This window comes from Chiloscyllium punctatum, chromosome 18 (genome assembly GCF_047496795.1).
Source record: "Chiloscyllium punctatum isolate Juve2018m chromosome 18, sChiPun1.3, whole genome shotgun sequence".
Lineage (NCBI taxonomy): Eukaryota > Metazoa > Chordata > Chondrichthyes > Orectolobiformes > Hemiscylliidae > Chiloscyllium > Chiloscyllium punctatum.
This window is the reverse complement of record NC_092756.1, coordinates 78805253-78826876: the sequence shown is the minus strand read 5'-3', so window position 1 is coordinate 78826876 and position 21624 is coordinate 78805253. Positions and strand designations below refer to the sequence as shown.

At 44.7% G+C, this 21624-nt stretch overlaps 1 protein-coding gene across 1 annotated transcript in view; it reads right to left on the bottom strand.

Moving 5' to 3' along the window:
* LOC140489218 (transcription factor AP-4-like) overlaps window positions 1–17990 on the bottom strand; it is a 33814-nt gene extending 15824 nt beyond the window's left edge. The window contains exons 1-3 of the mRNA XM_072588521.1: window positions 17753–17990; window positions 4745–4910; window positions 3038–3136 (exon numbers count right to left, since the gene is read on the bottom strand). Coding sequence (XP_072444622.1) covers window positions 3038–3136; window positions 4745–4910; window positions 17753–17829 — 342 coding nt within the window. The 5' untranslated portion in view covers window positions 17830–17990. The remainder of the gene's footprint in view (window positions 1–3037; window positions 3137–4744; window positions 4911–17752) is intronic.
* Between the last annotated feature and the right edge of the window lie 3634 nt (window positions 17991–21624).

Genomic DNA, 21624 nt, shown 5'->3' with positions numbered 1-21624 from the left:
GGGGAATGGGTCTGGGTGGGTTACTCTTCAGGGTGTTGGTGTGGACTTGTTGGACCGAAGGGCCTGTTTCTACATTGTAGGGAATCTAATCTAATCCTATAAACCTTGTTAACTAATGTTTCAACTTGCCTGGCCACCTTCAGAGAATCATGCAGGTGAATCATACTCCTGTACTCCCCTCAATGTTTTACCATTGAGCCTGTATTATCTCTCCATGTTTCTTCCACCAAAAGGCAATACCTCACATTTCTCTGCATTGAAATTTATCTGTCAGGTATCTGCCCATTTGACCTATCAGTGTCCCTCTGAAATACAGAAGTTGGAAGGTCATGTTGCAGTTGTACAGTACATTGATGAGGCCACTTTTAGAATACGGTGTTCAATTCTGGTCTCCCTGCTGTAGAAAAGATGTGAAATTTGAAAGGGTTCAGGAAAGATTTACAGTCATTTTGCCAGGATTGGACGGTTTGATCTATAGGGAGAGGCTGAATAGGGTAGGGCTATTTTCCCTGGAGTATCGAAGGCTGAGGTGTGGCTTTATACAGGGCAACCTCAATTATCCAAATGACATGGCAGGGAGTATTTTGTTCGGATAATCGAACTTTCAGATAATCGAATGTTCATATAACACAGTTTACTCAAGCATTGGAACCTTGAGATCTTGTTCGGATAACCCGAAATTTGGAAAATCGATGTTCAGATAATCAACGTTGTACTGTAGAGGTTTATAAGATCATGAAGATCATGGATAGAGTGAATGGCCAAAGTCTTTTTCCCAGGGTAGGGGAGTCCAAAACTAGAGATCACAGGTTTAAGGTGAAGGGAGGAAAGATTTAAAAGGGACACAAGGGACAACTTTTCATGCAGAGGGTGGTGTGTGTATGGAATGAGTGCCAGAGGAAATGGTAGAGACTGGTATAATTACAACATTGAAAAAAGGCACTTGGAAGGGTATATGAATAGGAAGAAATTAAAGGGATATGGACCAAATGTTGGCAAATGGGACTGGATTAACTTAGGATAACTGGTCGGTATGGACAAGTTGGACCGAAGGGTCTGTTTCCATGCTGAAAAACTCAATGACTCTACAGATCACTCGACATTATCCTCACAATTCATTATTCTCCTTAGCTTAGTATAACTGCAAACTTGGAAATTTATTAATATTTGTCAAAAATGTTATTTTTGTTGCTTTTTATCCTCTACATTAATGTGATTTTTGGATTGTTGGAAGCTAACCAATTGTCTCCCACTACAAACTATGTTCACCATTTGTGAAGCTTTCCAAGATTGTAACCCTCATGTAAATCCCTCTTTTATTCATGTAAACCAGTCGCTGTCCTGGAGGGAGTTCCACCCTTTCACCAATGCCCGAATAAAGAGATATCTTCTGAATTCCTGACTGGATTTATTAGTGACTATTTTATGTTTGCAATCCTGAATTTTGGTCTCCTTCTTTGAAAATGTTGGGAGGCCCACAGCAGTTGTACATGTCAACCATTAAAGTTCAATGCACCAATGTGACATTTTCACTGTCAATGGGGGTGGTGCCAGGGGACTGGAGAGTGGCGAATGTTTTGCCCCTGTCCAAAAACAAATGGAATAGGGATAACCCCTGGAATTACAGGCCAGTTAGTCTTACTTCGGTGGTAGGCAAAGTAATGGAAAGGGTACTGAGGGATAGGATTTATGAGCATCTGGAAAGACATTGCTTGATTAGGAACAGCCAGCATGGATTTGTGAAGGGTAGGTCTTGCCTTACAAGTCTTATTGAATTCTTTGAGGAGGTGACCAAGCATGTGGATGAGGGTAGAGCAGTGGATGTAGTGTACATGGATTTTAGTAAGGCATTTGATAAGGTTCCCCATGGAAGGCTTATGCGGAAAGTCAGGAGGCATGGGATAGTGGGAAGTTTGGCCAGTTGGATAGAGAACTGGCTAACCGGTCGAAGTCAGAGAGTGGTGGTAGATGGTAAATATTCAGCCTGGAGCCCAGTTACAAGTGGAGTTCCGCAGGGATCAGCTCTGGGTCCTCTGCTGTTTGTAATTTTTATTAATGATTTGGAAGAGGGAGTCGAAGGGTGGGTCAGTAAATTTGCAGATGATATGAAAATTGGTGGAGTTGTGGATAGTGAGGAGGGCTGTTGTCGGCTGCAAAGGGACTTAGATATGATGCAGAGCTGGGCTGAGGAGTGGCAGATGGAGTTCAACCCTGTCAAGTGTGAGGTTGTCCATTTTGGAAGGACAAATAATAATGCGGAATACAGGGTTAACAGTAGGGTTTTTGTAAGGTGGAGGAGCAGAGGGATCTTGGGGTCTATGTTCATAGATCTTTGAAAGTTGCCACTCAGGTGGATAGAACTTGTAAGGCGGCCTATGGTGTATTAGCGTTCATTAGCAGAGGAATTGAATTCAAGAGTCGTGAGGTGATGTTGCAGCTGTATAGGACCTTGGTAAGGCCACATTTGGAGTACTGTGTGCAGTTCTGGTCGCCTTATTTTAGGAAAGATGTGGAAGCTTTGGAGAGGGTGCAGAGGAGATTTACCAGGATGTTGCCTGGAATGGAGAATAGGTCGTACGAGGATAGGTTGAGAGTGCTAGGCCTTTTCTCATTGGAACAGCGAAGGATGAGGGGTGACTTTATAAGATGATCAGGGGAATAGATAGAGTAGACAGTCAGAGACTTTTTCCCCGGGTACAACAGAGTGTTACAAGGGGAGATAAATTTAAGGTGAAGGGTGGAAAGTATAGGGGGGATGTCAGGGGTAGGTTCTTTACCCAGAGAGTGGTGGGGGCATGGAATGCGCTGCCTGTGGGAGTGGCAGAGTCAGAATCATTGGTGACCTTTAAGCGGCAATTGGATAGGTACATGGATAGGTGCTTAAGCTAGGACAAATGTTCGGCACAACATTGTGGGCCGAAGGGCCTGTTCTGTGCTGTATTGTTCTATGTTCTATGACATTCCTGTTAGACCAGCAAGTGATTCTAGCAGACATATATCAGCCACAGGTTCCATGCCAACCGACTGCCCTGCTCACCTGCACCAGTCTCTTTAGATGTGCATTTTGCTGGACCAATCGGGTCTTATCTTCCTCCAAAGCAAAGATATACTCAGCAGTCTGCTGAAGGATTGCTGCCTGTCAAGAGAGAGAGACATAAGAATCAATCACTTTCCAGAATTCATTTTCTGTATGTTTTTTCAGTCAATCAGTCTGGTCATGTTATGTCATCACTCCCTGAAGTGGGACTTGAATTGGTATCGTCTGCCCCAGAGGTAGGGACGCTACCACTGTGCCACAAGATCCCAAAAAGTTAATTGCGCACTGTGTTTTACAACAATCTATATGACACAATAACATCAGGTAAGTGTTAGGGCAGGCAGATCAATAGACAAAGAGGCCAATTTGAAGAGTCACAAAGGAAGAGAAGGGAGAGTTATAGAAAGGTAGAGGGGTTTCAGGAGGAAACAATAGCTGAAGGCATGGTCGCCAAAATGCCTGATCCAGAGACCAGGATTGGGGAGCTGCATTTCCCACGAAAGATACATGAACCACAGTGTCAAAGCCCTCTGGGAAGGACAGGTAAGGAGACTAGCTCTCCTGTATCATTCTTTAAGAAATAGGAACAAGAATAGGCCATTCAGTCCCTCCAGCCAGTCCCACCATTTAACAGAATCATAGAATCCCTACAGTGTGGAAACAGGCCATTTGGCCCAACAAGTCCACACCGAACCTCCAAAGAGTAACCCACCCAAACCCATTCCCCTACCCCATTGCTCTACATTTCCCCTGATTAATGCACTTAGCCTACACATCCCTGAACACTATGGGCAATTGAGCATAGCCAATCCACCTAACCTGCACATCTTTGGACCGTGGGAGGAAACCAGAGCACCTGGAGGAAACCTACGCAGACACTGGGAAAATGTCTGTGTGGAGTTTGCACAGTCTCCGAAGGCTGGAATCAAACCCGGGTCCCTGGCGCTGTGAGGCAGCCGTGCTAACCACTGGCTGATCTGACATCCCTTGCATCATTAAAAATCACACAACACCAGGTTATAGTCCAACAGGTTTATTTGGAAGCACTAGCTTTCGGAGCACTGCTCCTTCGTCAGATAGCTGGAAGGTGCAGCATTCTGAAAGCTAGAGCTTCCAAGTAAACCTGTTGGACCATAACCTAGTGTTGTGTGATTTGTAACTTTGTCCATCCCAGACCAACACTGGCTCCTCCACATCGTTCCTTACGTTCACATTCCTGCCCTTTCCCCGTCGCCCTCCACTTTCTGACTGATCAAGAACCCATCCCGGCCTTAAAGTGGATCTGATTCTGCCTCCCCCACTAAGCCAATCAGCTCATGAACCTCATCCTTGTGAACTGGTTTGGGAATGGAATCGACAGAGCTCACAATAGGGGGAGGTGCAGAGAATCCTGGTGCTGTAGGAGATTAGTCAACACCATTAGGCTGATTGATCACCACAGTTAGTGGTGAGCAGAGGTAGGAACAGGATGGGGGGGGGGGGGGGGTTGCGAGGCAGAAAACGGAGAACGTGAGCCAAAAGAAAAGTCTCAAAATAAGCTGTGCAAGTGTAGTTCAAGTCTTTAAAACAAAAGGAATGTGTTGCGTAAAGTTCCAATTTAAAAAAAAATAACAGGCAGGAAAAACTTTTTGTTTGCCAGGCGCCTGGCTGCTTGCTCAGGACAATGGAAGGAAGGAAGGAAGATGGATCCTGCAGGTGTGAACAGACCTTGCTGAGCTTCTCTCCGTCTGTGTGAGGCAGCAGCACTTTGAGTGACTGGAAGCCAGCGTTGATACTCTGCATGCGTCGGCGCTCATTACTGTTGGCGATTTCCCTGCGGATCCGCCGATCGTGATCCCGCTGGCTCTCCGGCGTCAGCGCAATGTTCGACAGGCTGCAGTGAAGGATGGAGAGAGAGAGAGAGAGAGGCAACAGGAACTGAGACCATCAAATCAAACCAAATCCAAATCCCACACATTCCGGAGATCTCAAATTTTAACAAAACACAGAAACCGCTGGAGAAACTCAACGAGGTCTGGCAACCTCTGTGGAGAGAACAATGATGAAGATCTGAAACAAAATTTTAAGTTACTGGAGAACCTTAGAAAGGTCACTGGACTCAATTTCTCTTTCTCTCTCCACAGACTTGGAGGTGCCGGTGTTGGACTGAGGTGGACAACGTTAAAAATCACACAACACCAGGCTATAGTCCAACAGGCTTATTTGGAAGCACTAGCTTTCGAAGCGCTGCTCCTTCATCAGATGGTTGTAAGCAACGCTTCGAAAGCTAGTGCTTCCAAATAAACCTGTTGGACTATAATCTGGCATTGTGGGATTTTTAACTCTCTCCACAGATGCTGCTTTCCTGCTCAGATTCTCCAGCACTTTCTGAAACAGAGTTCATGTCTGGACCTTAATATGACTTCTGCAGAACAATAAAAATTAAATTCCAAACAAACACCAACATTTTGAGTCCAAACATGGGATGCCACAGTGGTTAGCACTGCTGCCTCACAGCACCAGGGACCCAGGTTGAATTCCAGCCTCGGGCAACTGTCTGTGTGAAGTTTGCACTTTCTTTCTGTGTCTATGTGGGTTTCCTCTGGGTGATCCAGTTTCCTCCTACAGTCCAAAGATGTGCATGTTAGGTGGATTAGCAGTGGGAAATGCAGGCGTAGCAAGGTAGGGTCTGGACAGGATATTCTTCAGAAGGTTGGTGTGGACTTGATGGGCTGAATGGCCTGCTTCCACACTGTAGGGATCCTATGCTTCAGTCGAAGTTTATATCCTGTGTCGTTAGGTCCCTAACTTAAATCAGACAAATATTCTGATTTTAGGGGTCAGTTCTTTTAGAGACAGGATTGTAATGATTTTGCAGATGAGTCTCTGAGGTAAGCGGTGATGTAACTGTGACATCAGTGGTCACGTGCTAGGACTGTGGCAGGAGGATGGAACCAGGACAGCTGGGAGTGTGCTGTTCTGTTGTGTAAACTCTGTTAACAGTTCTTTAAAAGAAGCTCAGAAATCAGGCCTGAGTTTGCATAAAGATCTGAAAACCCCTGAATGAAACTTAGATTGGGAGGCAGTCTCAAAGTGGTAATGTCACTTGAATTAGTAATTCAGAACTCCAGGCCAAAGTTCCTACTGTGGCAAGTAGGGACATTGGATTCAAAAAACTAAAAAATCTGGGATAAAGAGCTACACTGTATCAACATTTATCATTGTAAAAACACATTTGGCTCACTTAAGTCCTTCAGAGAAGAAAATCTGCTATCTTTACCTGGTCTGGCCTACATATGACTCCAGACCCACAACAATGGGGTTGAACATATTTTCCAATCAGCCCACTCAGATGTTTTGACATATCTCTGGAGCAAGTGGAACTTGTACCCAGGTCTCCTGGGCCAGGGGTAGGGGCAGTACCACAAGTGCCCTACCAATATAGTTGACTCCCTGAGCAAATTAGGGATAGGCAATAAGTGCTGGCTGAGCCAGTAACATCCTTGAACAAATTTATAAAACAAAACGACGGCTAGTAGAAGATTCAGCGCAGCTTCAGGCCCTACGCTCAGCTTTCCTCTCCTCTGGAGTTCCACCAGTTTGAGGTGTTGTCATAATCAGCTCAGATCTAAAGGAGGATACTAAGCACAATCTTTGTGCGAGTCACTTTTGAGGACAAGTACTTGCTCTTTCTTCACAGATAATAGTTGGCACAGAATGGCCTTTAGACATGATTTCCCTTAACCCAGGGTCAACAGTCTAACAATCAATTCCACCACACCCACAATCTCACTACCCCCAATCTACCCATGGTGACCAATTTGCCAGATTCTGTAATATTGTCACCAGATTATCAGCGAATCCTGGTCTCTCACTGCACTTAGAATCCGAATCTGACAGGCTCTGGAATCCTGTCTCGTGGTAGCGGAAAGGGGTGGGTGGGGTGGAAAGAGTGTTATGGGCCACACCAAAACCTCTCAAAATATATTGAGATGATAGGGTCAAGACTATCTTTTTCTTATTTTAAACATAAGTGTAAGATGGTGCATTCCAGATGCAATTTAATTGGTCACGGTATTTGACTTTAAGCAAAACACACTTTATTTTTACACTACAGTTAAAAGAGACAAAATAAAAATAAAGAAAGAAAGAAATTGGCTCAACTGCAACTCTATTAAAATGATATATATTAACTACTACTAGTTAACGGTTCCAAAATTGTGTGTCAGATAGACACACCCTTGGCAAATGCAAATTCAGCAAAATAGATTGTCTCACATACAATTCTGGGAGGTAAAAACAATGACTGCAGATGCTGGAAACCAGATTCTGGATTAGTGGTGCTGGAAGAGCACAGCAGTTCAGGCAGCATCCAAGGAGCTTCGAAATCGACGTTTTGGGCAAAAGCCCTTCATCAGAAAGGGCTGTGCTCTTCCAGCACCACTAATCCAGAATCTGATTTCCAGCATCTGCAGTCATTGTTTTTACCTCGTTGATTTTAAACCTACTGCGAATCCTCTTGCAAGGATGCCTGCCTTAAAGAAGTTTTCCTCCTCTCTCTACAAGATTCCTGATGAAGGGCTTTTTCGATTTCGAAACTCCTTGGATGCTGCCTGAACTGCTGTGCTCTTCCAGCACCACTAATCCAGAATCACATACAATTCTAGCAGCAAGGAGAGAACTCCAGATTTTAGCTTCAAGACCCCAGCAACTGCTACTGAAAGCTAAACTAAACATATCCTGGTTCTGTGGGAGCTTGAGCCCACCCATTCAGGCTGCTTTTATTGTTCCAAATTTAAAATGAAAACCCCAAGACCTCACAAGCTGTTTACTTCATTGGTGTTGGAGCAAACGGCTTGGTATCTCTGTCTCATTATTTCTTCATTTTAAAAAAAGGACAAAATACACCTCTTCAAGCCATAGAGAAAAAAAGAAGCCAATACTTGTAGAATGAACAAGTTGGGCTGAATAGCCTGAATCAGTTGCTGTATTCCACATAATCTGCCTTTCTTGAATACTGTAACTCTGGGGCTAAGTAGACCTCAACAGACTGGTCAGTGAGTGGTAGAAGACGGGTTGGGGGCAATATTAGGTTTAGAGCATTGGACACTGATGAATGGATAGGGTGTTGAACAAGAAAGAGATCATGTGATGGTTGACATCCAATCCTCTGCAATTTACCGATGGCGATTTTTAAAAAAAATCATTTACTTCAGTGGTGGCACTGTACCTTGGCTGTTTACCACAGTCCTCTGCAGCACATTTGGAAACAAAAATTAAACCAGCGCCCGGACCAGCCCAAGTTGTTTATCAGTGAGTGCGGAGATATGCTGCTCACAGGGGCCTCTGTCTCACAGCTGGCTTCAGGCCATAATTCACTTCTTGGACACAGTCCAACCTTCGGAAAGGCAGCCAAAGTCTCGAATGGCAAACGGAATATCCGGCCCAGGTGATTGCAGTGAAATGAACAAACAGTCACAGCAGACACACGCTGCCTGGCCTCAGGACTGGGCTTTTAACAGCAACTCTGTCCAGCCCAGAGCTCCCAAAATACCATGCTGTACATCTCTATGACTGTATAATACCAGACTCCCCCCCCCCCCCCCCCCACCCCCCACCCCCCACCCCCCCACCCCCCCACTGTCAACTGGAATATTCCTACCAAAGTCAGCTCTGTGATCACAAAACGCCAAGCTTTAAGAGTCGAACTGATGTTGTTAAAAGAGCTTCTTCTGCCATCTCAAGAATCGAGGTTGTTTTTCTAAACTTTACTGTAAAATCGGCTTCAGTTCTTTGAGAAGCACCTTCCCCCCCACCCCGTGCTCAGAAGCAGTTCCACCGAGTGGGGCTACCACCGGGCCGGTGAATCTGAATCTTGGGGAGGCCATTCAACCCCTCTGGGCTGACCAAATATTCTATTCGATTTATACCTGAGGGTCATTCCTGGCCCCTTGCCTTGATTGGAGAAAGTGAGGACTGCAGATGCTAAAGATCAGAGTCAAGAGTGTGGTGCTGGAAAAGCACAGCAGGTCACAGGGAGCAGAACTGTCGACGTTTTGAGTCTGCACTCTTCAACAGGAATGTGGGGGTGGCCCAAGGGGGCTGAGAGATAAATGGGGTGTGGGGTGGGGCTGGGGAAAGAGGAGATAGCTGGGAATACAATAGGTAGATGAAGGTGGGGGGTGATAGTGATTGGTTGGATAGGAGGGTGGAATGGCTCAGTGGGAGGGAAGATGGACAGGTAGGATGGTTCAAGAGGGCCGTACTGAGTTGGAAGGTTGGATTTGCAACCCCCCCCCCCCCATTTATCTGTCAGTCCCTTGGCCCACCCCTTTATTCCTAATGAACAGCTCAGGCTCAATGTTAACTCTCCTGCTCCTTGGATGCTGCCTGACCGGCTGTGCTTTTCCAGCACCACACTCCTGGTCTTAATGGCCTAAGAAAGCAACAACCTAACATTCTCTGTCTTGAAAGGTTCAACAAACCATGGCTTTTGGAGGGTGGATGTGAGTATGTGTGTGTGCGCATGAGTCCCACAGCGCCATCTCCAATTTCTCTCCCAAACAACCTCTCTCTTAATCATCCCTTGCCTCAGCCATCAAAGGAAACATTCCTCTCTACTAGGCCTATCAAACCTTTAAATCCTCAAATCAGATTCGCCAGAATCTTTACATCAAGGGGACTGACACAAGGTTGACTCAACTGTCCTCCTAACTTAACCCTTTGTTCTTTGTTAGCAGAGTTTAAAGAAAATTTACAGCCCAGGTGAGGATCTAAAATTGGAATTTAGGCAATAAAATATGCAGATTTTTATTTCAACAAAATGGTTTCTCAATTTAAAAGAATACTACAAAATGGCCTGTAAACCATTCTGCTGAACATACTGCTGATTTGCAGAATTAACTTGCAGGTCAAAGATAAGAGGACAATAGAGTTTTCATAAGATGAATACTGACACATTAATTGACCATTTGAACTAACACATGACATGACAATTTACGCAAGTTAGATATCCTTCTTAAAGAATATATCATTGGATTAACTTGCTGTCAATCATGTCACCTTATTATATGTGATTGGTCTTTCTTGTAATTAAGGCTGTACTATTTCTTAAAAAACATATAAATAATGTGTAATTTTCAAATGTAATTGCGCAACTTCATCACGGAACACAGAAGCTTCAATCTCTGTGTTGCTGGATAGAATTGCGTCAAGGTACCTTAATTCAATAAAAACTAGTGAACCCCGCTTTTTGAATAGACCGCATTTGTCGATTCCTTTGACCGATCTCGAACCAAGAAGCCCCTCTTGAGGGGACGCAGATCTTCACAGGAACAGGCCCTTTGGCCCTCTAAGCCTGAGCTGATCCAAATCCACTATCTAAACCTATCGCCTAATTCCTAAGCATCTGTTGTAATGAATTTGTGCTTCACCGTTGCCCCTCACTTGATCACCCTCCAACCCTCTTAGAGTTCACTGCCAAAACCAGAATATGGTATTCCAGTCAGGATCTATGACTAACTGATTGCAATCACAGAGGAACATTACATTCCCTAAATATTTTCTGTGGATGAAATCTCTATTGGCAATGGCTATTTGGATAGGAAGGGTTGAGACAGATATGGGCCAAGTGCTGGCAAATGGGACTAGTTTAGTTTAGGATATCTGATCAGCATGGACAAGTTGGACGGAAAGATCTGTTTCCGTGCTGTACATCTCTGACTCTGAATATTTAGGTTTACGCAAGGAAATAGCCACACACTGGGTACCAAAAAGCATTTGTGGGACAACTGCACAGAATGACTCACCTTGTTTAGGAATAGGGAGGGGGAGGTTAGAATGAGAAAATTCCCTCATGTGTAGCAAAGCCCTATCAAATCCCTCCCAATCTAATTTGTTACAAAGTATTTTTTTTCAACATTTGGAAAACATCCAGAGATTCAGAACTGCAGTAAGATTAAAGGTCATTGCTAAAACAGCCAAAAGGTGACTAAAGTTAAATTAGCAACTTTCAAAAGAGGAATTGGATGTAAACACTTAGAGGAAGGAATTGCAAGGATATGGGGAAAAGAGCAGAGGAGATACTGATTGGAGAACTCTTTCAGAGAGCTGACACAGGCACAGTGGGCTGAATTGCCTCCTTCAGTGCTAGACAGCCTACGAGGGAAGTAAGGACTTTCATTGAAATGGTGCTTTTCACAACTGTCAGAGGTCTCAAAGTGCTTTAATATCAATGAAGTTCTATTTGGAAGAGCAGTCACTGTTCAAGTATAGGATATGAAACAAGTCATGCGTGTTTAACAAATTCCCACAAACAGGAAAGTGATTAGAAAGATTGATTATCCGGTCTTTGTGATATTGATTCAGGAATAAATATTGCCTAGGACACCGGGGAGATGGCCCTGGAGTACAGTGGGACCTCTTAGCTCCAAGTTCATCTGAAGGTCAGTAAATTTCTTTCATAAATACAACCCAAAGGAAGCCAGTGTGTCTGCTCTCTGTAAGACAGTTCACCCAAAGCAATTACCCTGTCCTTTCCCCATAGCTGCACTAAACGTCCCTTTTCAAAAACTGATCCAATTCCCTTTTGAATGCTTCAACTGAGTCTACCTTGAATTGGTCCCCACCAGCTTCAAGGAGACCATCATCGTCCCGGTGCCAAAGAAAAATCATGTAGCATGCCTCAATGACTATCACCTGCTGGCTCTGAACTCCATAATTATGAAGTGCTATGAAAAGTTTGTCATGGCTCACATCAACTCCAGCCTACCAAATCATCATGATCCTTTGCTATTTGCCTATTGATGCAACAGGTCCACAGTAGACAGTATCTCCCTGCCCCTACACTTATCCCTAGAACACCTGGATAACAAGGGATATCAACCTCAGGCTCTTACTTACTGACTGCAGCTCAGCCTTCAATACCCTATTTCAAACAAACCCAGCTTTAAATTCTGAAGTCTCAGCTTCCCCCCTCTATAACTGGATCCTCAACATCCTGACCTATACACTGCATTCAGTAGGTAACAGTACATCCTCCAATGTAATCCCCAAGACTGGTGTCCTGCAAGGCTGCATCCTCAGCCCCTTACTGTACACCTTACATACAGAGTGTGGAAAATGTGTGTAAGTGTTGCTTCTGCAGAAGTCATGTACTCAGAAGTGATAAGACTCAGTGTTGCTTCAGCAGAAGTCATAAGACTCAGCTATTGGGGGGGGTGCACACTAACAAACAAGCCACAGATGGATGTGGTAAACCGATTAGATTAGCAGCTGCACAGAGCAACTGCAACTGTCACGTATGAGGTAAAAGGGGAAGTACTGAGAGACTCACAGAGACTGTATAAAAATGTACTGAAATTGTTCAGGGGTGTGCCTACTTTTTGGACACCCAGTCTTGCAAGAACGTATGACTAAAGACTGCTTCGGAATTTGACTCGGACTAAGATTATTTGGCAGTGAGCTTTGTTTCTCACAAGAGGAAACTTGATTATCCAAACGAAATGGACAGGTACTACTTCATTCGGATAATTGATTTTACCTTAAAAAAGGGAAGACATGCTGATCTAACATTGTGCTCTACCAGAGAATTTATTTATATCTACAATTTTAATGTATTGAGTGCAAAACAATACAGATTTCACATGATGAACTAAATAAAGCAATGATAACACAAGAAACCTTATTAAAAATGCAGCAGTAGTTTCCATTGCAAGGAGTGGTGAAGACAGCATTAAATAAGGTCCCAAACAGCTTCTACGATCGCAAGAGCATTTGTCAGTTTCCAGGAATGCAGTCTCATGAAAGAAAGACAAGACGCACTGCCTCGCACATGCATTTACATTCTCCACCATAAAGTGACAAGAGTACTTTATACTGTAAAACACTTACTTTTGCAAAGGGCTGTGTCACAACCCTTATCTAAAAAAAATCCAGTCGCTGATGCATGAACTGCTTGTGTTTCTTTGTTTCTGCCAGCATTTTAACATGTTCTTCAGTGCAGGTAATCCAAATTCATTTACCTCTTTTGAAAATGTGGAGAGGGAATGAGCAGGCAGGGAAAGAGTTAAATTCTGAGTTTTGTGAAACAAGAGGTTCAGTTGAACATGACTCAGATCAGATAAGAACTTGCAGTTAACAATGTGGTGCTGGAGGCAAGGGTAATGGGTTAACAAGGTGGAAAAGCATTCATTATGTACAGCCATTTAACAAGATGAGCGAGCGTTCAGTATGTAAAGTCAGTTGACAAGGTGAAAAGTGTTCAATATATGAGCCAGTTATTCATTGTATAATGCCAGATGGCTTAACCTCTACTATTGACACTCGCTGATTGTAACAGCCAATCAATATGTATGTTGCCTTATCTCATGCTCCTCCCTGTAAAGTGATTACATAATTCACTAAGAAACAGCTGTTCGAGAAAAGACTGAGGACTCATGTATCTGTGCATATGGGCAGTCATTCTCTCTCCCTCCACGGCCCAGAATAAAGATGAAGGAGGTAAAACCATGCCATGTCTCTGAGCGTTTTGCTTCAACTGAGGTGGGAACAGGATGACACTTTAACGTCACTTTTTTTGTGGGACCTTGAAATTTTCTTCGGATAATCTAAAATTCAGATAATCGAGGCTCCTCTGTACTCATGACTGTGTGGCCAAATTCTGCCTCAACTCCATTTACAAGTTTGCTGACGACACTAACATTGTAGGGTGGATTTCAAACAAGAATGCGAGAGAATATAGGATAGAGGGCTTGGTATAAAGACCACAATCTCTCCATCAATGTCAGCAACACAAAGGGGCTGGTCATTGACTTCAGGAAGCAGAGTGGAGGGCATGCCCCTGTCTACATCATGGGTGCTGAGGTGGACATGGTTGAGAAGGTCAAGTTACTTGGACTGATGATCACCATACTGTGAGGATGTGATGATCAAGAAAGAGCAACAACATCTCTGCTTCCTCGGGAGGGTAAGAAAATTTGGCATGTCCACAAGGACTCTTACCAATTTTTAATGGATATACTTTAGAAAGCATCCTATCTGGATGCATCACAGCTATTCCCAAGACTATGAGAAACTACAGAGCCGTGAACTCAGCCCAGTCCATCACACAAGCCAACCTTCCATCCATTGACTCCATCTATACTTCCCGCTACCTCAGGAAATCAACCAACATCATCAAAGATCGCTCCCACCCCAGTTATCCTCTCTTTCACCAGGCAGAAGATACAAGAGTTTGAAAATACGTATGACTAGATTAAAGAGCAGTTTCTTCCCTGCTGTTATCAGACTTTTATACTGACTTCTCAAATGTTAATTCTGATCTCTCTCTCTCTCTGCACCTTCTCTGCATCTATAATACTATATTCTGTACTCTGTTCTACCCTGATGCACTTTGTATGGTAAGATCTGCTGTTCGTGCACACAGGACAACACTTTTCACTATATCTCAGCAGGTGACAATACTAAATCAGTCAGTCTTGAAAGGATGCATTCCAGATCTTAACCAATTGCTGTCATGGGATGTGGGCATTGCTGGCTTTACAGTCATTTATTGCCCCACCCCTAACCGCCCTGGAGAGCTGCAATCCATTTGCTGCATGAAATCCTGGTGGGGAAGGAGTTCCAGGATTTTGACCCTGTGACAATGATGGAACGGTGATATATTTCCAAGTCAGGATAGTGAGTGGCTCAGAGGGGAACTTGCAGGTGTCCCTGCTCACCTACTGCCCTTGTCCTTGTGGATGGTAGAGGTCACAGGTTTGTAAAGTGTGGTCTGAGGAACCTTGCTGAACAACTGCAGTGTATAGGTAGTATGCAGTGCTGCCACTGTGTGTTAGTGGTGAAGGGAGTGATTGTTTAAGGGGGCAGATGAGGTGCCAATATGCAGCTATCTTGTCCTGGATGGTGTCAAGCTTCTTGAATATTGTTGGAGCTGATGGCCAGGCTTTGGGCATTTAGGTGGAGTTATTTGCGACAGATTTCCCACACTCTCACCCAGAGGAAGCGAGGAGTGCAGATGCTGGAGATCAGAGTCAAAACGTGTGGCGCGGGAAAAGCACAGCAGGTCAGGAAGCATCTGAGGAGCAGGACAGTTGACGTTTCTGGCATAAGCCCTTCATCAGGAATTCCTTGTGCGCAAAACAGTGATTCTCCTGCTCCTCGGATGCTGCCTGACCTGCTGTGCTTTTCCAGTGCTCCATGTTTCAACTCATACTCTGATTTGATCTTGTAGCCACCGTATTCTTATGGTGGGTCCAGTTCAGTTTCTAGTCAATGGTAACCCCCAGGATGTTGATATTAATGGATTCAGCAATTATAATGCTATTGACTATTAAGGGGAAATCATTAGATTCTATCTTTTGGACCTGGTCTGTGTGTAGCACAAATATTACTCGCAACAATGTTGCACCTGCTCAGTTCTACATTGCAGTGTCAGACTTTTGAGCTCAAGCCCTGAAGTGGAACTTGAATCGGCTGACTCAAGAGGCATGTGTATGATCCACTCAGTCACAGCTGATCCACAGCAACTGTATTTTGGGTTAAAACAATAAAATGCAACAAAGTTAAAAAGTCACAACACCAGGTTATAGTCCAACAGGTTTATTTGGAATCACTAGCTTTCGGAGCGCTGCTCCTTCATCCTTAACCTCCGCAACCACCTAATGTAGGAGGGGCACTCCAAATGCTTCATCCATTGGTGGCTCAGTGGTTAGTACTGCTGCCTCACAGCACCAGGGTCTCAGGTTCGTATTCCATCCTTGGGCGACTGTCTGTGTGGGTTTCCTCCCACAGTCCAGGTCAGGGTGAATTGGCCGTGCTAAATTGCCCATAGTGTTAGGTGCATTAGTCAGAGCGAAACGGGTTACTCTTCGGAGGGTCAGTGTGGACTTGTTGGGCCGAAGGGCTTGTTTCCACACTGTAGGGAATCTAATCTAATCTTAACCTCAACATCTCCTTCATCCCTAACCTCCACAGCCATCTAATGAAGGAGCGACGCTGCGAAAATAGTCCTTCCAAATAAACCTGTTGGACTATAACCTGGTGTAGTGTGATTTTTAAACTTTGTACACCCCAGTTCAACATCGGCACCTCCAAGTCATGGCGACCATCGACACCATAACATGCAACAGTTCTTTTTATTTAAAAAAAAGACACGAGCAGCGATGAAGGGACAGAACATTATATTAAGAGGATCCTGCTGATGCAATGGTCTGTAGAGTGCACAGACAGACCCATGAGCGTAAACAGAAGTCGGTTCGAAACACCCCAGAGTTCACGCCCCCTTGCGACGCTGCCCATCACACACCGACTACAGCTTCGTCAACCAATCGTATTCGCCAAAACTCGAGTCGATTGCAGGCCCATTCATAAAATTCACCACATGTCCCTCTCTAAACTTCTTCAATGAGTTCCAGTACTACGGGTCTTTTACAATTACAATCGCACGTAATAAATTACTAATACAAGGTTTTTTTTTAAAAAAAGGGAACGGTTTATTTCGTCTTTCTAATGACTTGCATTTTTCTTTCAAAAATTCACATTCATGATAAATAGGGTCTATTTTGAACGTGTATGGAGGTCATTAAATCTTTCGCAAACTTAAGGTGGTCAAGTTTCTAAACAAATGCCTGGTAATTGCGTATTTTTCTAAGGCACTTTTTAGAATTTGTGATCTTAAATTTTAATTCCGTTGCATCGCACGCCTCCTTTCCATTTTGAAAAATAAAATGAATGAGAAGTTTAAATTTAATATATTGATTATTGATTAAAGTTGCGCTGCGATGGTTGCGTGCAGGCACTTTCCCTCAACAGTTAGCGAAATCTTACTACGCGGCCACCAACAAAATATGGCACTGGATTCCAATTGGATTTTTTTTCGGCGAGGGTGATGCGGTAAAAGAGTGGACAGATCCGTTTAAAAATGTGCATTCAAACCTAACTCGTCTCAGATCGGGCGACCCACCCACACGCAATTATTCTCCTGTCCTGGCTCCTCGGAGGAGAAATGCAACCGAAACAGGGTTATGAAGCAAGCTTTAAAATGCGTTATCTCAGGCTTGTACGCAGTTCCTACTACTAGCAACAACGAACAGAATAGGGTTTCTCCTCTTAAATCCTACGAAAATAAATATTGGAGTAGAACTTGCCAATCGTTAAAGGTAAAATGAAAAATTAAACAGATGGAGGTGGGGAAGAAAAAGCAACTTTTGTTTGTTTAGAAGGAGGACACTAATTTCTAAAAAAAAGTGGGAGGATCCCTCTATTACAAAACAAATTAGAGAGAAGAGGAGCGGCCATTATCTGCTGGACAAGAAGCGGAGAAAATCTGATTGAGAGGAGGTTGCAGCCGAGGGAATTCCCCACGTGCGCGGTCCTTTGGAACACGGATACATTATTAAATGTTGCAAACTTTGGATACAATCGCTGAGAGATTCCGAAATGGAACATTTGGTGATCCAAGCGATTCCCACGTGGTTGCTTCCCGCGACTGCTGCAAAGGTTCCCGTTTTCTAGTTTAGCTTTCTTCCTTGTATTTTTTTTAAAAAGGACCAAAATTCTTTTCAGCTGCTCCTTCTGCATTCTTACTTTCCAGGGAAGTTGACCCTCCCCCGGCGCAATACTCTGGGATTGCCCCCTTTCAACACCCATCCACGTGGACGTCCTATCTAAATGTCTCCCTCTCCTGATGTTTCTCCATTGATACATTGTTTCAGAAATAAACAAACTGATACAAACCTGCATAAGCCTCCAATCACTTCCTTCTCCGCTTTGCGGAATTCTTGCAAGGTCTTCTGCCCCGCGTAGTAAGCCATCGAATCTTTTGCAATCCAGTTTCCAAAACACACACAAGAGGATCAAAGCTGCTGTTGGCAGACTCGCGTGTTTTTTTTTATATACATACACTGTTGTAGTAAAAACATTCAGCAATGGCGGGAAACAGCTGGGACCTCGTGGTCAGCTGGAGCCGCAGCACCGCTTTCTGCCTCCGCACAGCTTTGCTTGGGTTGACAGCCACTGGGTCTTAGCGCTCGCCGGCTGTAAACAGGGTTTCCCCTCTGGCTGCTCTGCACCGTCCCCCCCCACCCCCCCGGGGGAAGTTGCTGCAGAGCTGATTGATTCATCGCTACGGCAGAGGCTTGAAGGGATTGCTGTCAGAGCGGGGCATCCGGAGCATGTTTAAACAGATCATTCATCGGAAGGAATAATAGTAAATTTGTTTGGTGGTTGTTGTGGGGGGGGGAGGGGTTTTAAAATTGGCAATACTAACAGAAGCGGTTTTGCTGGATGTTTTGGTTCTCTCGGCAACACACAGTGTTCTCCGTATTGCACTGACATTTTCAGCTACTGCCGCTAGAGATAAGGGTGCACGGAGCAGATTACGAGCTGTTCTGAGTTCAGATCCAACGAAGCTGTCACTGTCGCGGTGTGAGGCGTGTTGTTTAGCTCAACGCATTATCACTGCTGAGAGTGATGTAGAGTGTCCAGAAGCTGATGTTCCAGGAGATATTTCGAAGTGGAGATGACTGGGGCAGTAGCTAGAAATTCCCCTACCCCAAGATAGAGCTCCATGTTGGTGGATTGTTGTGTGAAATTGTACAGATCCAGGATAGTTTACACAAGTTGAGGTCTAGAGTATCAGCACAAGGACATGATGTTGGAGTTGTACAGAGCGTTGGTTAGGCCACAACTGGAGTACTGTGTGGAAGTCTGGTCACCTCACTATAGGAAAGATGTGATAGCACTACAGGGGATACAGAGGAGGTTCACTGGGATGTTGTCTGGGATGGAGCACTTGAGCTGTAGGGAGAGACTAGATAGGCTTGGATTGTCTTCTTTCGAGCAGAGAAGACTGAAGGGGTGACATGATGGAGGTGCATAAGATTATGAGGGGCATGGATAGAGTGTAGGGAGCAGTTGTTTCTCATGTTGAGGGGTCAATCATAAGAGGGCATAGTTTTAGGGCAAGTGGCAGGAGATTCAGAGGGGTTTTGGAAGAAAACGTTTCGCTCAGTAGGTGATGGGAATTTGGAATGCACTGCCTGGAAACCTTTAAAAATATTTGGATCAGCACTTGACATATAACACTCAAGGATATGGGACAAGTCCGGGAAATTGACATAAAAACACATTTAGTGGGAGTTATTGTCAGTGCACACTCGATGAGCCAAGGGCTTTTTCTGTGCTCAATGGCTCTATAATACCCGCAGTCTACAGTGTGGGCAGTGTCCCTGCCTCTGAGCCAGAAACCCCAGGTTCCAGTCCTGGAGCTGAATGCACAGAAATGTGCATTCCTAACGAGTTCAAACTGGTTTGCTCCATATGGAGCAGCACCGCTGGCCTAGAGACAAATTAACAGCAGATGCTGGAATCCAAAGTAGACAAGCAGGAGGCTGGAGGAACACAGCCAGCCAGGCAGCACCAGGAAGAGCACAAGCTAGCATTCCCATTCTACCAGGATCAAGACTGGGAGTTATGGAGCTTTCCTGCTTGTCTGTGCTGGATCCGACCTGGGAGTATCTACAGCACAAACACACTCAGCAAACCTCTGCATTCCTGGTTGTTTCTGTTTTGTATTTGCACCGTTCCCCGCTTGGACTGACTGGAGAGATTGGTGTTGATTGTAGGAAATTGCAAAGAAAATCTCCAACTATGACACAAACTGTGGATCATAACCGAATCACTGAACTTGACTGAAGGAACTAGGCGAAAGTGAAGACTGCAGGTTAGAGTCATGATTAGAGTGCATCCAAGGAGCAGGAGAATCAACATTTCGGGCATGAGCCCTTCAGGAATTCCTGATGAAGGGCTCCTGCCCGAAACGTCGATTTTCCTGTTCCTTGGATGCTGCCTGACCTGCTGTGCTTTTCCAGTACCACTCTAATCATGATTGAAGGAACAGCAATTGAGCCACACCCACACAGCATAAACAATATACACAAATCGACATGTTTAAACAGTTTGTTGTTCTTTCATGGCATGTTTTCCCCTACCTCTAGGCCAGGAGGCTGAGGTTCAAGAGCTACCCGTTCTTGATGTATGCAATATCCCCTTTGAACAGGTTGATGAGGAAAATGAAAATGTGGGTGACACTGGCAAGGTCAGCATTGATTACCCATCCCTAATTGCCCTTGAACTAAATGGATTTTAAAAGTTAATCGAATTGGCTCGCAGGGCAGCGGTAGGAGTCCGGCTCACAATCACTTAAAATGGCAGTGGTTGGACCTGACATCCTACACCAGTTGGAGGATGACCAGGTGTGCGGTGGAATCCCATCTGTGCGTATCCCTGCCCAGACAGAATTTCACATTGGCCCCAGGAGCCTATGCCCCACAACCTGAGCCACTTCCAAAATGTACATTGTATGTCTTTCAGGGAAGCAAAACAGCAGGCTATGTCCAGACTGATGCTACTGCACACCATCCACTTCTGTTCTTTAATCCACCGCTCAGCGTGCCCATTAACCTCGGGACAGTGGGATCCCCAGTGGAAGGCTCTTTATGTAGGAGCCCTCCCTCTTTCCTTCAGGGGCTTAGGGTGAAGGCTGTTGCATGCAGCAGTCCCTTGTAACCACAGATTGCAGTGGCTCACAGACTCCCAGCCCAACCGTGTGTTTTGCGGTACTGTGGAGTCTGTGGATTGCGTGCGTATATTGATTGTGGGCGTTTGCACTTCCTAGTTACCTGAAGAACCTGTTGCCATGTTTTTGGTTACACTTCAGCCACATGCTCCTGATCTTTGGGCACCCACTGTGGGCAGGTTGAAGGATCTCCTCGTGGGTCTGCTCCTGGGCCTGGCAAGGCTGATCGTTAACAGGTTCAGGCAGCGGGCTGTGGAGGGGGTAATTTCTGTCGACTGCCCTGCCTCTGTTCTGCAGTCATATTTGAGCCTGGGTGTCCCTGGAGAGGGAGCACAAGTTATCTACTAACACTCTTGATGTCTTTAGGGAGAGGTGGGCACCGCAATGGGTGGTGGTGGTGGAGTGCTTTACTCCCCCTCCAATTCTATTTTGATCCCTACCCTCTACCCACCTGTATCACTTTATTCATTTAAGTTTTGCCTTTATTGGGCTTTGCTTGTAATTGGTTCCCCGGCAATGTGGGTGTTTTTCTTGGCAGTGGAAGTATTGAATAACATTAATTCCACAATGGTGTTTTCACCAAGTCCCTACAGTTACACACCAAATAAACACGTGGTTCTGGAGTCACGGGTAGGCCAAACCAGACAGCAGATATCACACCCTGAAGGACATTAGGAAGCAGATGGGTCTTTATGACAATGATAGTCTAAAGATCGCTGAGACGAGATTTCAGTCCTGGATTTTTATGAATTGAATTGAGTATTTGAAACCATGTTCCCCAGAGCATTAGTCTGATCCTCTAGATTACTAATCCAGTGAGATTACCACTGTGCTCCTGACTTTATCACTTTGTGATATACACATCACTGGTTACTGGTGACCTGATTGCTGTTTAGAGGTGTTTGCTGTGTGTAAGTTGGCTGCCATGATTTGGAGACACCAGTGTTGGACTGGGGTGTACAAAGTTAAAAATCACACAACACCAGGTTATAGTCTAACAGGTTTATTTGGAAGCGCTAGCTTTCGGAGC